We start from the raw sequence: 14,366 nt of genomic DNA on the forward strand, positions 1-14,366 counted from the left end.
ACCGAACGCATTTTAATTACACTCTCGGATAGTTCGGGTTTTACTGAGAATAAGGCCAAAAAAAAAAATAAGTCGGTCTCTGGTCAGCGCGCGCGTCGATTTTAATCATGCGCGTCGATCTTTTTTTTCTCCAAAATGTTCCGCGGTAGCTCCAACAGCGCCCTCTATTTCCGCACCTCCTCAATTTTTTTTACCAAAGAGCACCAAGGAATGGGAAATTGCACCAAGGCAAATGATCGAAAGCACCAAGGCAAATTATGGAGGACACCAATGTACATGAGGACACCAAAAAAGCAAAATAGACCCACCTTGTCTGTTCAATCCAAGCTTGAAAAAAAAAAAAGCAAAAAAAAAAAAAAAAACCCGCGTGGCCGCGTCAATTCCGGAACTTTGGTCTGACCAGAGACCGAATATTTTTTTTTTTGGCCTAAAATAGGTTTTTTATTTACCAATACAAATACCAGCAATACGTGTAAAAAATGGGGGAAGAAGGCTTAGTTCATATGTTTATTAATCGCATTTAAAAAATTTCAAAGCCAGGTGTATTACCCAATATCCAAATAAACGTCTATTTAGAATTATGACTGATGCCTAGGGGTGTTCCAAAAATCAGCTCCGTCTCCATTTAAGCTTCGCCTGCTTTTTGGATCCCTTACTTTGAAGATTCCGGCTCATTATAAGTCAATGTTTTCCTACAGAAATATCAAACCGTATGATATGAAGCCAGTGACTTTTGTTCATTTCGTCGGAACATTAGAGGCCTAAATATTTCCGAGGTCAGGGATTAAGTCGAAACGGAACCGAAGTTTGAAAAGGGCCATCATGTTAATGTTTGGCCGTGGCGGCTACCTGACCTAACGTTTTGTCAACAAGGTCAGAATCTTTGGTCAAAACGACTTTAAAAGAATAAAGTAAATGGTAGTAGTCAAAATCTTTGCTTAGATTAATCCATTTATTACGACTCAGTGCAAATAGTACGCCAGTTATTGAGGCACTAAACCTTTTGACATTTTGCATTGCATCCTGGCTATGATGACAAACAATCAATGCAGTTTATGCACAGTAAGTGAATGTAAACTTTTTGTCAGAAGTCGTTGCTGTTGCTTCTTCTATTGGATCTCAATTTCTTTTTATGCCAACTTGGTTTATGCTTTTATTATTTAATTTCATGTCTTTACTATGCTTTCAGTTTTTCCTCCATTTTCCGATATTATGTGAAATATACAATAATACTGTTACCGCACTAATCGCTGATAGTGAATTTTTATAATTGGCTTTTCCGCACAGTTACAGTCGCTGGGGTTTGTTTCCATGCCAACTGGTTGTCAATAAACCGACAATGCGGTGTCGTTTTGCTAATGCAATGAGGGTTTTTTGGCCCCGTGATGTCTAATGGACAATAACAAAAGGAACACATTTTCAAAACTAGTCTGGTTACCAGACCAAAAGATTCTGACTGTTTCTGACAAAATCTAGGTCAGGTAGCTGCCAAGGCCCAAAATCGACTCTGTGCGTTTCCGAAAAATGTCTGAAGTTTACCGAACGCATTTTAATTACACTCTCGGATAGTTCGGGTATTACTGAGAATAAAATAGGTTTTTATTTACCAATACAATACCAGCAATACGTGTAAAAAATGGGGGAAGAAGGCTTAGTTCATATGTTTATTAATCGCATTTAAAAAATTTCAAAGCCAGATGTATTACCCAATATCCAAATAAAAGTCTATTTAGAATTATGACTGATGCCTAGGGGTGTTCCAAAAATCAGCTTCGTCTCCATTTAAGCTTCGCCTGATTTTTAGATCCCTTACATAAGTCAATGTTTTCCTACAGAAATATCAAACTATGAAGCCAGTGATTTTTGTTCATTTCGTCGAAACATAATAGAGGCCTTAATATTTCCGAGGTCAGGGATAAAGTCGAAACGGAACCGAAGTTTGAAAAGGGCCATCATGTTAATGTTTGGCCGTGGAGGCTACCTGACCTAACGTTTTGTCAACAAGGTCAGAATCTTTGGTCAAAACGACTTTAAAAGAATAAAGTAAATGGTAGTAGTCAAAATCTTTGCTTTTGCTTAAGCCAACTTGGTTTATGCTTTTATTATTTAATTTAATTTCTTTACTATGCTTTCAGTTTTTCCTCCTTTTCCCGATATTATGTGAAATATACAATAATACTGTTACCACACTAATCGCTGATAGTGAATATTTATAATTGGCTTTTCCGCACAGTTACAGAAAAAGCCTTTTTTTTGTAAAAGATTTTTTCTTCTTTAATTGGCTTTTCCGCATAGCTGAGGAAAAGCCTTTGTTTTGTCCTGATTTTGTTCTTTCTTGTTCCTCTCCTTTTTGTTCCATCCAAAATTCCAAAGATGTTTATATGATTCCGGGATGTGTTACAGACGAAAATTGAGGTGACGTCATCATATGATTTTATATTGATTTTTGACACTTTGAAGTTCATTGCCGTACCTCACTAACGCAACATAGTTAATTCAAAATTCTATCTGCAATAGATTTCGTTAGGTCATAGCTGTATATATATATTTAGACATATAAGGGTAGGTTTGGGGTGCAATTATGTTGTTACGCCAAATTAAAAAATGCTGTTCAATGAAGAAAGTCATTTCTTTTGAAGCAACAATTACTCAAAATCTAAGTAGGGTTCATAAAAACCTCATTCGTTGAAAATATAAAAAGCTAGCTCAGTGGCTACTATACATTTTGAGAAAACAGAAAAAATTTGCAATCTTTTTTTGGTCTCGTAAATGGAAAACATTGCTACCGCACGTAAAGGACACACTTTTTAAAACCACCTTCATACCATGGAAAGGGTTTGAAGACACAAGACTAAAACCAATAAAAAGGGTTTGCAAGGTCTGTAAAACAAATATAATCAATGCATCTACCACACATGTACTTGATTAAAGGCATATAGGATCTTGTGGATTATCAGAACATTTTGTTTGTTTCCGATAATCAGTGGATATTATGATTTCGAGATAACAGTGGGGAAAAATGCACAACCTTTTGATTACAAAACACGATTTCGGAAATAGCACTCTTTATTCCAAACTTTTATTCCTACATTTGTTGAGTTCTTCTAGCTCACAGAAAGCCAGACGGAATAATTTCACAGGGTGTTTGAGCACCGGTATGTTACTGTAAGGTCACTTTCGGGATAAATGCTAATAGGCCTATGCCTTTACTATTATAGTTGACCCCCCCCCCCCTTCTATCTCGTTTTCACTGTTTGCCTGTTTGTTCTTCAGCTTTCGGATAAACTCTAGTAACAATTGAGATTATGTAAGAGTAATGGGATCCCTTTGTCGTAATCAAAGTGCGGAGTCAGGCGATGAACGTTTGAGTTTTTGTGTTAGCAACTTGCTCTTTCACGGAGAATGCGTATACGGTAAGCCTCAGTGCCAAACTTATTTTTCAATTTCAATATTTCATTTGTAGTTTTCAACCTGCTTGAAGACTGACACTGCTGCATCCGTTTTTCCACTATGATCCGTCAAGGTATATCATCTATCGGTATCAGTGTTGCCACTGAACATTAAATCTATTTAGAATTTGTTTCGAACTTTAGTTACACAATTAGCAAGTACGATAAGTCAGGAGGATGGACACCAACTGAAGAAACTGACATTATTATGTACATAACCGTGTTTTTCGTCCATCTATTTCGTCTTCTTTCCAGTCTTGCGTGGATGCCCATTACCATCGACGCTGTTCAGATTCATGGTGAATGGGCAAATCTTCCTATTATTATTTCCTTTGGTAACTGAAATTCCTATATCTGCAGATCCCCTCAAATCGACCAAGTTGACGTTTGCATGCCGAGATCATTATGGATATGTACATCACCTTTGAAGAGTGTAGGTTGATTATTAATCTTCCCCGGCGAATCAAGGCCTTGTCGAAATTTAAGGCATATAGGATCATTGGTTTCCAACGTATTTTGTTCGTTTCCAATAATAACACCACTCAAAATCCAAAGACGACCCAACAATCTTGAACAATTTGTCAATTAATGATTTCAGATATTGAATTGCTAGCTGGACCTAAACCAGGTCTGGGCCCAATTTAAAAGATCCGATAAGTATAAAAGTATTCTAGGCATGGTAAACACTTACTCAGCACTGACATGTCAGTGAACCCTGCCAGGAACATGGTGTTTGTGCCCCGTTGGGCAAGACATACTTAACTGCCATTGCCTCTCTCCACCCAGGAGTATGAATGGGTACCTGTGAGGGCAGAGAACCGAATGTGGGCTGACGGATTTCGACTGCCGCGTGGTCTCGTGACCTGATGAACGTGATTATAAAGGTTGCGCAGGCCAGTAAATCGGTCCGAAATTGCCTACGCCGGCCAAATCACGATTTGCATGCCCACAAATTCTTCAAAATTTGAGCATATTGTGGGCCATGAGCTTGAGGGTTTATAAAAAAAAGATGGATGGAAGCTGTGCACAGGACTGTGAGCTTGTGTTTGTGTGAAATTTGGATGACATTGGGACCATAAAAACTCTCTATTTTGCAATTGGAATGTAGGCACTGTTTTTCAAAATGGCGATGGGCTTCTGGACAGTTTTAAGGGGTAATCATCTTTGGGTGGACATTTCTTCTTAAAGTTATCAGATTTCCCAAAAGAAAATCCAAAAAAGAAAGAACGATGATGTAATAAGCTTTAATTTGATGTGTGTCTCGAATACCTTAAAGAGTTGTGAGTGCTTTCCCGAATTTTTGAAGTGGGAGCATTTATCATTGGGGTCTATGGCAGTTTATTTACCTGTCTTTAACCATTTTGTAAAGCGCTTCCATTACAATAAATTATTTTATTAATTTTTAGTACCTGCACGCAAAGTGCATGGCTTGAGATAAATTCTTGGTTCTAAGCGGATTTCATTACATGATTTTGCTAAACACAATTTTCTGCCAAGCCGTTCAATGAAAATGCTGTTTCCTTCGACAGACCAGCAGATGTGGGCCAAGTCAGTGCCCCCACCAGACGCCCCGACGATGTACAGCGAGTATCTACCCCCAGGGATGGACCGAGTTGTAGCTGAGCTCAGGGACTTTGAGGTTAGAGAAGATGATGTGTGGGTGGTGACCTATCCAAAGGCAGGTAGGGGGCAAAATAGGATTAATATACAAATAGTGTGAGGTGTTGGGTGGATAGTTGATATAGTTCTGTGTGGTATTGGAAGTTGACGAACTAGTTTTCGAGGTGAGGAAAGTATTTTGCCAACTTCTAATTTCTCGCTTCTATCGATTATCTACTACCCTCAATTACCTTATTATTATATAAGTTTTAGTTTATCATTGTGTTTGCACGTTCAGAAGCCATGGGAAACGTAACGTAATATAAACCAGCCCGTAAAGTGAAATTCGTCCTATCGTGTGTGTATGCTACCTGTGCAATAGTTCCACGAATGTTGTTAAAACGCATGTGTAGACGTTGTTGGGGCATGCGTTTTATAGTTGGTACATATATTAAATATTGACTAGCATTTGATTGTGAAAGGACTTCTTTAACTGTCGTTTACAAATGTATGAGGCGTAGAAACATCCGATGCTTGATTGCGGCTGCATAAGACTTATATATTATTATTCGTTTCCATTTGACACTAAAGTTTTTAGAAAACTTGACTTATTACCTTCATATTAAGACCACTGAAATAGTTACACCGTGTCAGTCCTTTGTACTACGATGACCCCGTAATGAGCTAACTACGGCCAACTGTGTACACCAGATGTATGAAAAATAGGCCTAGTCATTCTGAAACAGTGGCAGACTTTTTAGACGTTGATGGTAGCAAATGGACCGGTCCCTTTCAATTGTTACTTCATGTTTAAGCTAAAGTGCGCATGCTCAATATGACGCAAACAATGGATAAGGACCGATGTGTTTACTGCTACCAACGTCTCAAAAGTCTCCCATTAAATAAAATTTTGTGGGATTTGAGACCAGCTTGCCAGGCTTGCCTTGTTTCCCCTTTCTTTGATATTGCTTATATATGTATATAGGTACAACCTGGGCACAGGAAATCATGTCTTGCGTGATGCATGATGGGGATTTGGAGGCCGTCAACAAGAGGCACACTTCTTTCCGTGTCTCCTTTCTTGAGCTGAGTTTGTCTGAGTTGGTACGTAAGGTCAAAAACGTAAGTAGTGGATGGGATCAAGTAAAAAGTAAAGTACAGTTTAGTAAAAAGTTTAAACAAAAATGTAGAGGTATATCTTCTGAACGACTCCCGCGTTTGACAGTAAAGGTCACATGAGACTTCTTAATCATTTTATTCTCTGCAGGTTCCTGAGACCCACCGACTTGCTGCAAAGATCCCATCAACTCGAGTTCTCAAGTCCCATCTCCCGGGCCCCTTACTGCCTCCTCAGATATGGCAGAAGAAACCTAAGATTGTCTACGTCCTGCGAAACCCCAAAGATGTGGTAGTGTCCTACTTCCACTTCCGGAAGTTGGTTGTGCCGACTAAGGCAATGCAGGCTGAAACGTTTGACGAGTTTCTTCAGAAAATGTTCACGGGCAAAGGTAAATTGGCTGTCTAGTTTTCAAATCCAATTAAGCATAAAACAGATAACCAACGGAGAGCAACAGACAGGAAAGCTTTCCTTTTAAAAATCTTTAGAAATATCCAAAGAAAGCACCCGGACAAAAGGAATTTCTGATACAAGAAAAGGTGGCAAAAGAAAGATCTCTACCTTTTCAGATAGTACTTATTGTTTTACCCCTCACAGGCGTGTCCTTTGGACTTTGGTGGAAACATTACCTGTACTTCTGGGAGAAGAGACACGAGGAGAACATTCTTATACTTCGATTCGAAGACATGAAACGGGTAAGTAAACAATCCGTGCCAGGTTGGGAAAAAGAGGATGAAAACAATTGAAGACTCGTGAAATGGCAAATCTGCTAACTCCAACAACGCAAGACTCTTGCAAGGGCGGATCCAGGGGGGGGGGGGGGCCAAAGGGGGCCATGCCCCCCCCCAAAAAAACGAAATCATTTTTTTTTTTTTTATGTGACATCGCAATAACGGCAGGCAATGAGTACACCACCATCTTTTCGTCAAAAAAAAACATTGGTTAAAGTGGTCAGAAATTGCCTCAGATCGCACCACAGAGCATCTAGAATCCAAAAAAATTTCGGGGCCCTTAAGCGGGCCCCGAACCCCACGCCGTAATTTTTTGGACCCACTTTTTGACATCGCAATAAAGGCAGGCAATGAGTACACCACCATCTTTTCCTCAAAAAAAAAACATTGGTTAAAGTGGTCAGAAATTGCCTCAGATCGCACCACAGAGCATCTAGAATCCAAAAAATTTTCGGGGCCCTTAAGCGGGCCCCGAACCCCACGCCGTAATTTTTTGGACCCACTTTTTGACATCGCAATAAAGGCAGGCAATGAGTACACCACCATCTTTTCCTCAAAAAAAAAACATTGGTTAAAGTGGTCAGAAATTGCCTCAGATCGCACCACAGAGCATCTAGAATCCAAAATTTTTTCGGGCCCTTAAGCGGGCCCCGAACCCCACGCCGTAATTTTTTTGACCCACTTTTGGGGGGGACCAAAATTTTTTTGGCCCCCCCCCCAAAATTGTGTTCTGGATCCGCCCTTGGACTCTTGTTGGAAGTTTCTAGTAGGAAGCGACAGAAATGACAAAAGGGTTACTTTGAAATTGATAACCGCAACAATCAATACACAAAGGATACTTTATGACGGTGACAAGAATACAATTACGACGATGAATCAACGACAATATTCAAACTTCCGGGGGCACAGGGGATGTAATTATATTTTTTAAGGGGCTAATAAAGGCAAATAAGGAAGTGCCTTTTTCATTTCAAGATTTCAAATGGAGAACCGGGGGTAGGGAGGACGAACATCGGGGGGGGGGGGGGGACACCAGATATACCGAGTAAACCGTTTCCCCTGGTATAAAAAAAATATTTTTATTCTCAATCAGGATCTCCGGGGTAACGTGGAGAAGATCAGCCGTTTTCTGGGCAAGGATTTTCCCGCAGAGACGCTGAATGCAATCACGGAACACTGCACCTTCGCTAACATGAAGACAAACCTCATGGCCAACAACAACGCCGTGTTTGAGAAGCGGGAAATACCAGAAGGAATGTCATTCATGAGAAAGGGTAAGTTCGGATCGTTTAACGTTGATTTTCCATTTTCGAAAAAACAAATGAGGAAAAAATTATCTGATGTAGACACAGCTGCTTTGAAACCGTTCTATAGCCTCAACCAAAATGTGGGAATATCTGCAGAATTTCAGCATTTCATTATTACATTCTCAATTCGTTTTTTTATTTTCCATCTTTTTTTTTTTAACTACAGACGATTTTTTTTTTAAACTTGTCTCATTATTTGCAGGTAAAGTGGGGGACTGGAAATCTCATTTCACCGTGGCCCAGAACGAGGCCATGGACGCCGAGATCAAAGAGAGGCTCAAAGGTTCAGGATTGACGTTTGAGTATGATTAGCCAATCAGGACATCAGTTATAATCGATTAGTTTGTATTCAGATTATCGGTTTCTGATTCTTGAGATCTTGGAATTACAGCATGCGTACTATATTTGGTAGTTTTTATTTTTTTTTAGCAGTGTGAAGTTTTGATTAAAGGAACGAGGCTCCACTTATTTACATAAGTTACAATACTTAAACAATTATTAGTTACAGTGTTCACAATAAGTGTTTAAAGGAAGAAAATATATGTTAATGATTGTTCTTTATGTAGCAGAACCCATGAAATTATTCGAGCTTCGGCCGAAATTGAAAATATGGTCGCCTTTCCTTTCGTTTTTGGCCTAAATGAAAAAAAGTCAAGAAAAACAGAGGGGATTCAAGTTAATGACATGTGATCGATGACATGTGATTAATGACATGTTAATGAGATGGGTTCTAAACATATTGGACCAGAGTGACGCTTGCTCCCTTCACTCTGATTCGATCCCGTAATGGGAAGTGACGGATTTACATCGTGTACTTGGTGATTTTATTTCCAACGTGTACTACGTGTTTTCATCGTGAAATAGTACCTCCATTCCTCCTCAACAAACCCCCTTTCCATTTTGCTTATTTTCATATTCAGTACTGCAATTAGGCATGATTTTTTTGATGGTCAAAATTATGACAAGACAACTCTGAGCAAATATTACGTGTTTGTCGATCTCTGAACACCTAAATCAAACTCTTATTTAAAGGCATGGCCAGGCACCTGTGTATTCCGAAATCCAACATGCAAATGGTCCAGTGCCAGGGTGAGAGAGCAGCTGGTGGACACGTACTGCTTAACCCATTTGGGAACGAGGAGGGCATTGCTAGCTGTTTGATAGACAAACCGGGAACCAGACTATCCATGTGCCAGTACGGGCCTATTGTCCTTTCCGTAATCTCCCCTGGACGTTGACCGGGAAGATAAAAGCAAATGAATGTATCTGCTGTGAACTTTAGGTCAGGTTCAAAGTTCCCGAACGAATGATGACAAGAATTTTCCAACGGGTTGTTTTTATTTGTAACAAAAACGACTGGTTCCATAGAATTCTGTCAGATTGGCTGAATCCACTATTACTTGCGGGAACTGCCAGGTTTAAGATTCAGCAGGTGAGTGTAATCGTCGCTTACATCTAATCATCTACAAGTCCTCGGTGACTTTTGCTTATTGACAGATTCAACATTCCTCCCTCTGATACGCACACTAATGCCACTGGTAGAATTTAAGAATCGTCTAAAAGTGCGCTCCTGTGAATGCCTCGTCTCGGAGGCACAATTGTTTACAAAATAACCGTTGCTTTGTCAAGTTGTCTCCGTAAACCGACTTCAATATTATATATTATCTGTGTATGCCATTCCAAACGTTTAGGGTACGAAGTGTGTATGTATTTGTTCCTGTTACCTTATTTTTTTTCATCTGTTGGGTAGGTAGTTTGCTCTTCATAATCAATCTTGGGGATTACTGCATTAAAATCTGCATTAGAATTTTAAGACCATTAATGTAAGAAAAAGTGTACCCCAATTTGATAAAAAAATGAACCATGTAGTGACATTGTTATACCTACCAGCCTTGCATTATATTGGCTTTTATCATCACTCCCTTTTTTCAGGTGTGCTCATTCGCCACCTGCATCTGTATCGTCCGAGCAACTGTGCGATATTAGACAGTGCAGGATGGTTCGCCATGGCCACGCCCACCACGCCCGGCATCATCACGGTGGTCACCACCACCACCATCCCCATCACGGTGGTATAACTCACCACCATGGCCCCGTCGCTCATCATCACCACCACGCAGCTCACCATCATCACCGAAATGTTCACCACCACCACCCTACAGTGGTGTCCACTGCCGTGCCTGTGGGGGCGGTCACCAGGGGTCCCAGTTCAGCGGCTGGAGGAGGCTACATCACGTTTGCTACTTTCTTGATTTGTTGTGGCACCGGATGTATAATGGCTGGAGTCGTTTTAGTTGTCTTGTTCGACTTCCCGTCTAATGAGTATGCTATTATCGGAATATGCCTCATCTCAGTGGGCGTAATAATGATATTTGCATTCGCAATAGTGTGCAAGAAGGGAAAATCAGCGCAACGAGAAGCTGGCATGGCGCTCCAGCAGAGTGGAGCAGTGAACACGATGATTTACGGTGTTCAGCCACAACATCCAGGAGCATTCGGTCAGCCTGGAGCGCCACCAATAGTGCAGCCGGCATCTGTGACACCGATAGTCTACGGACCACATGGAGAAGTCAGCTACTACCCTGCTACTAAAACGGGAATACCTTCTCAGCCGTACGGAAACACAGAGCCCAGGACTACACAGTAAGTAGTATTACTGATATGTTAAATTGACATCACTCCCTAGTTAAAGAAGTCCTCAGTAATCAAGTGTACATTATAACCTAAGGTAAAACTAGACGAATAATGAAGGCCAAATACTTTCAATTAGTCCTAACTTCTGTACTGGTCTGTCAGTCTGGTTTCTCTAGTTTTGCAAGGATGCATTAACATATATAATACATGTGATGCTTAGCGGCTAGTATGACCAATAGTTGTTAAAAGGGAATTTTTTGAAAAATTTCTACATTTGAGATTTCTGACAATGTATGGTCATCTTTCTTGTAGTGATTCCGAGGACTTTGTCGTGATGTCTGATGGCCATCAAGTAGAACCGACTGCACCTGTCGATTCCCCACCAAGTTATGATGACGTCATCAGCAAAGACACGCCCACCGAGGACTAGACACATGAACAATGGATACTGATCCTCATAGTACCCAAACCTGCAGCTAAGTTTAATTATGATATGTTGATTTTGACTTCAAAGTTCATGCACGCAGAGTTGAATTAGTTCAGGATAGCCAGGTAAGTTTGAACTATTAGACGAGTGATTACAGACGTCTCTTTACCAAGTTTTAGGGAAGAGGGTGAGGGGGGGGGGGAAATATTTCGGAAATACCACGAGGGGTAAAACTGTAACCTTATCCTTTTCTGGAGCCGCAGCTTTTAAACCTGGAGCGGGCTTGTCGTAAGGTGGCAGCATTCGCGGTGGCTTTGTTTGAGACTGCAACCCGCCTTTCTGACAAGATGAATCTACAACTTAGAATCATTCACCCGATTTTGTTTCTCGGCTAAAAATTGCCTATTTTAATATCCTCCAGCTCCTCTTGAGATCACCATACTAATCGTGAAAAAGTTTGAATAAAGAAAAAGAAGAGCACAAGTTGTCTTCTTAAACGTAAACAGCGCCACCTACTGTCAAATGGCCTGGTGTCTCCTGCTAGTTTTCATATTCCCAATGTCGGAAAAGTTGGAGGATTTGTTCTATTTCGTTCATTTGTCATCGACTCAAATGTACACTCTCATTGTCACACCACCATATTCCTCTATTCTGTTGTATCTGATGCTGACTACAGTTTGGTTCTAAATGCAATATATAATACAAGTCGAGCGGATTCAGTCCTCAGTCGGAAGTGGCAACTAGCGTACTAACAGAGTTTTGGTATTTTCATGGGAAGTGCTAAGCACAAATATTTGCTTAGCACCAAAAAAGTCTGGCTTATAAAAGCAGGTTACCAGCCAAAATGTGATTTTCATGCTAAGCAAACAACAGCTGAGTACTAATCACGAGCAATATACATTACGTGGAGTTTTGGCTGGTAACTTGCTTTTATTAGCCAGACGTTTTTGTGCTAAGCACATTTTTTTGCTGAGCAGCGCCTTGAAATTGGCCCCAAGTCACAGATCAAAATTACCAAAAATTCGTTTGAGGCAACATGTATAAATGACGACATTAAGATGGCCGCCCGTATGTCCCATTTGTGTATCCGTATTCCATGTTCATTTGTCATTGTGACGTATTTTCCCTTAATTAACAGTCTTACTAGCTGATGTGCATGCTTAGATTGGCCTCTAGAGAGTCGTCTGCTCTGAACAAGAAATATACAGGATCCCTTTGAGGATTTTTGGTCAGTGACGTCATCAAACTGGCGGCCACTTTGATGTATAGAGGCGTCGCATTCCGTTTCCCCCACTTTCTTATGCAGTCTTGTCAAACTTTAAACAATTAAAACTTCAAAATAATTATTAATTATATCCACGCTGATTGGGGGGGGGGGGGGGTCAATGGTATATGTACAAAATATTCAAATTCTAATACCCCATAATCATTCAATAAAGAGTGTGTACTTGTTAGGCAACGTTTTTGTGATAAGTCAAAGAAATACAATTATTACACCTTTGTATGATGTGCGTTTAGGTGGGATGTAAGAGGTCACATTTCAACTGAAACAAAAAAAGAAAAATAAACGCAATTTTAAATGTAATTTTCAATGAAAGTATTGTAAAAAAAGTTGTTTTGTTAATAACAAAATCCGAAAATGTAATTTGAGAGAAAGTATTACATAAATATATAATAATAAGAAATAATAATAATGATTTTAAAATACACGTAATACGATGAGCACATCCGGGCTTTACTTCGATAGACTAGAATGGTGTGATTATTGAGGGATAACTGCTTTAGCTTAAATTAAGCCAAAATATTGCCAATATAGATTGTATTATATGTAACTCGGAAAGACGGTTGATAAAGATTGTATTATATGTTATTGGGGAGAGTAGATATATATTATTTGGGGCAAAATAAGATTAATATACAAATATTGTATGGTGAGTTGGGTGGATAGTTGATATATAGTGGAGCTGCTAAGCGAATAATCGTGCACTTTGTGGTAAAAGCATGAAATTTGGCATGTGGGGTCAAAATGGGCTAAAAATCATTTTAAGATCGGGACCCATCCTGGATCTTGCCCATTTTGGGGGCGGAGCTTGATTTTTCAAAAAAGGGGGTGCAAACAATACAAACTCATGAAAACTGTATTTAACATCAAATTTCCTTGGTTTTTTACGCTTTGAAATAAACTTAAACATGAAATAAGACATTCTAGCATTCTAACACCTGTTAATTTTCCACCCATTTTGTGGGCGTGGTCTAATTGGTAAAAGAGGCGGTATATATTAGCAGTTTGGTTCTAATATGGAAAACATCATTCAGTTTGGTGGTAAAATTCTGAAAATTGGCATGTCCAATTGAAATGGGCGAACATAATGTTTAGAGGTGAACGCATCTTGGATCTTGCCCATTTGGGGGGGCGGAGCTTGATTTTTCAAAAAGGGGAGTGCAAAAAAAGAAAACTCAGAAAACTGTATTTTACATTCACTTTGTTTCTCATGCTTTGAAACAAAGTGGATGTAAATTCTAACATTCTAACGTGTTATTTTCACCCTTTTGCGGGCGTGGCCTAAATGTGTAAAGAGGCGGTACATTGGAGCAGCTTGATTCAAACGAGGGAAAATCATCATTTTTGCTGGTAAAAACACAACTTTTCCATCGGTTAACTATGTTTACCATACACTGTAAAGATAAGTTTAAACGGTTGCAAGACTAATTGTTGCCCTTTAGGGGTGGAGCTACATTTTAAAGTAGGCGGCTATAAAAAAAAATCATATCTAAATTGTTATGATTGTCTACAAGTAACTTACACAGGGTGAGTCAAAAAAAGGAAACCCAAATGGCAGGACAAATTTTTTTAATGAAGTTCTGCATGTAGCACTATCAAAATCATATGAACTTCAAATTTGGTTTGTGTATTTTTCTTGGTAAAATCCTAAGAAGCCTATTGCATTTGGGGCCGAAAGGTCAAGGGTCAAGGTCACAGTGGCTGAAACAATAGAAATTTTGTCAGCGCGATAACTTGAGAAATACTTTACATATGAACTTCAAATTTGGTTTGTGGATTGTCCTTGGCAATCCTAAGAAGCCTATTGCATTTTGGGCTAA

General features: G+C 39.6%; 2 protein-coding genes and 1 long non-coding RNA gene across 3 annotated transcripts; all 3 read left to right on the plus strand.

The window, feature by feature from the left end:
• The first annotated feature begins 3,323 nt into the window (after positions 1–3,323).
• LOC119736894 lies at positions 3,324–5,041 on the plus strand. Its single transcript, XR_005272318.1, has 3 exons — positions 3,324–3,413; positions 3,810–3,882; positions 4,979–5,041. It is a non-coding gene; the product is annotated as an uncharacterized LOC119736894 (long non-coding RNA).
• A 4-nt stretch (positions 5,042–5,045) lies between these two features.
• Positions 5,046–9,360, plus strand: LOC119736893 (sulfotransferase 1A1-like). The gene is made up of 6 exons (XM_038210916.1): positions 5,046–5,131; positions 6,034–6,170; positions 6,316–6,556; positions 6,763–6,860; positions 7,990–8,170; positions 8,406–9,360. Exons 1-6 carry the CDS (start codon positions 5,053–5,055, stop codon positions 8,513–8,515), a joined length of 846 nt encoding a protein of 281 aa, XP_038066844.1. The 5' UTR covers positions 5,046–5,052; the 3' UTR covers positions 8,516–9,360.
• Positions 9,361–10,553: 1,193 nt separating this feature from the next.
• Positions 10,554–12,635, plus strand: LOC119737098. The gene is made up of 2 exons (XM_038211191.1): positions 10,554–10,846; positions 11,150–12,635. Exons 1-2 carry the CDS (start codon positions 10,569–10,571, stop codon positions 11,265–11,267), a joined length of 396 nt encoding a protein of 131 aa, XP_038067119.1. The 5' UTR covers positions 10,554–10,568; the 3' UTR covers positions 11,268–12,635.
• The last annotated feature ends 1,731 nt before the right edge of the window (positions 12,636–14,366 follow it).

The sequence above is a fragment of the Patiria miniata genome, unplaced genomic scaffold (assembly GCF_015706575.1).
Source record: "Patiria miniata isolate m_02_andy unplaced genomic scaffold, ASM1570657v1 HiC_scaffold_3, whole genome shotgun sequence".
Taxonomy (NCBI): domain Eukaryota; kingdom Metazoa; phylum Echinodermata; class Asteroidea; order Valvatida; family Asterinidae; genus Patiria; species Patiria miniata.

Coding starts and splice junctions, on each gene's coding strand:
- LOC119737098 (XM_038211191.1), top strand. CDS start 10,569: ATGATATTTGCATTCGCAATAGTGTGCAAGAAGGGAAAATCAGCGCAA. Junction 10,847..11,149: donor ACAGAGCCCAGGACTACACA/GTAAGTAGTATT, acceptor TCTTTCTTGTAG/TGATTCCGAGGACTTTGTCG.
- LOC119736893 (XM_038210916.1), top strand. CDS start 5,053: ATGGACCGAGTTGTAGCTGAGCTCAGGGACTTTGAGGTTAGAGAAGAT. Junction 5,132..6,033: donor GGTGACCTATCCAAAGGCAG/GTAGGGGGCAAA, acceptor ATATGTATATAG/GTACAACCTGGGCACAGGAA. Junction 6,557..6,762: donor GAAAATGTTCACGGGCAAAG/GTAAATTGGCTG, acceptor TACCCCTCACAG/GCGTGTCCTTTGGACTTTGG.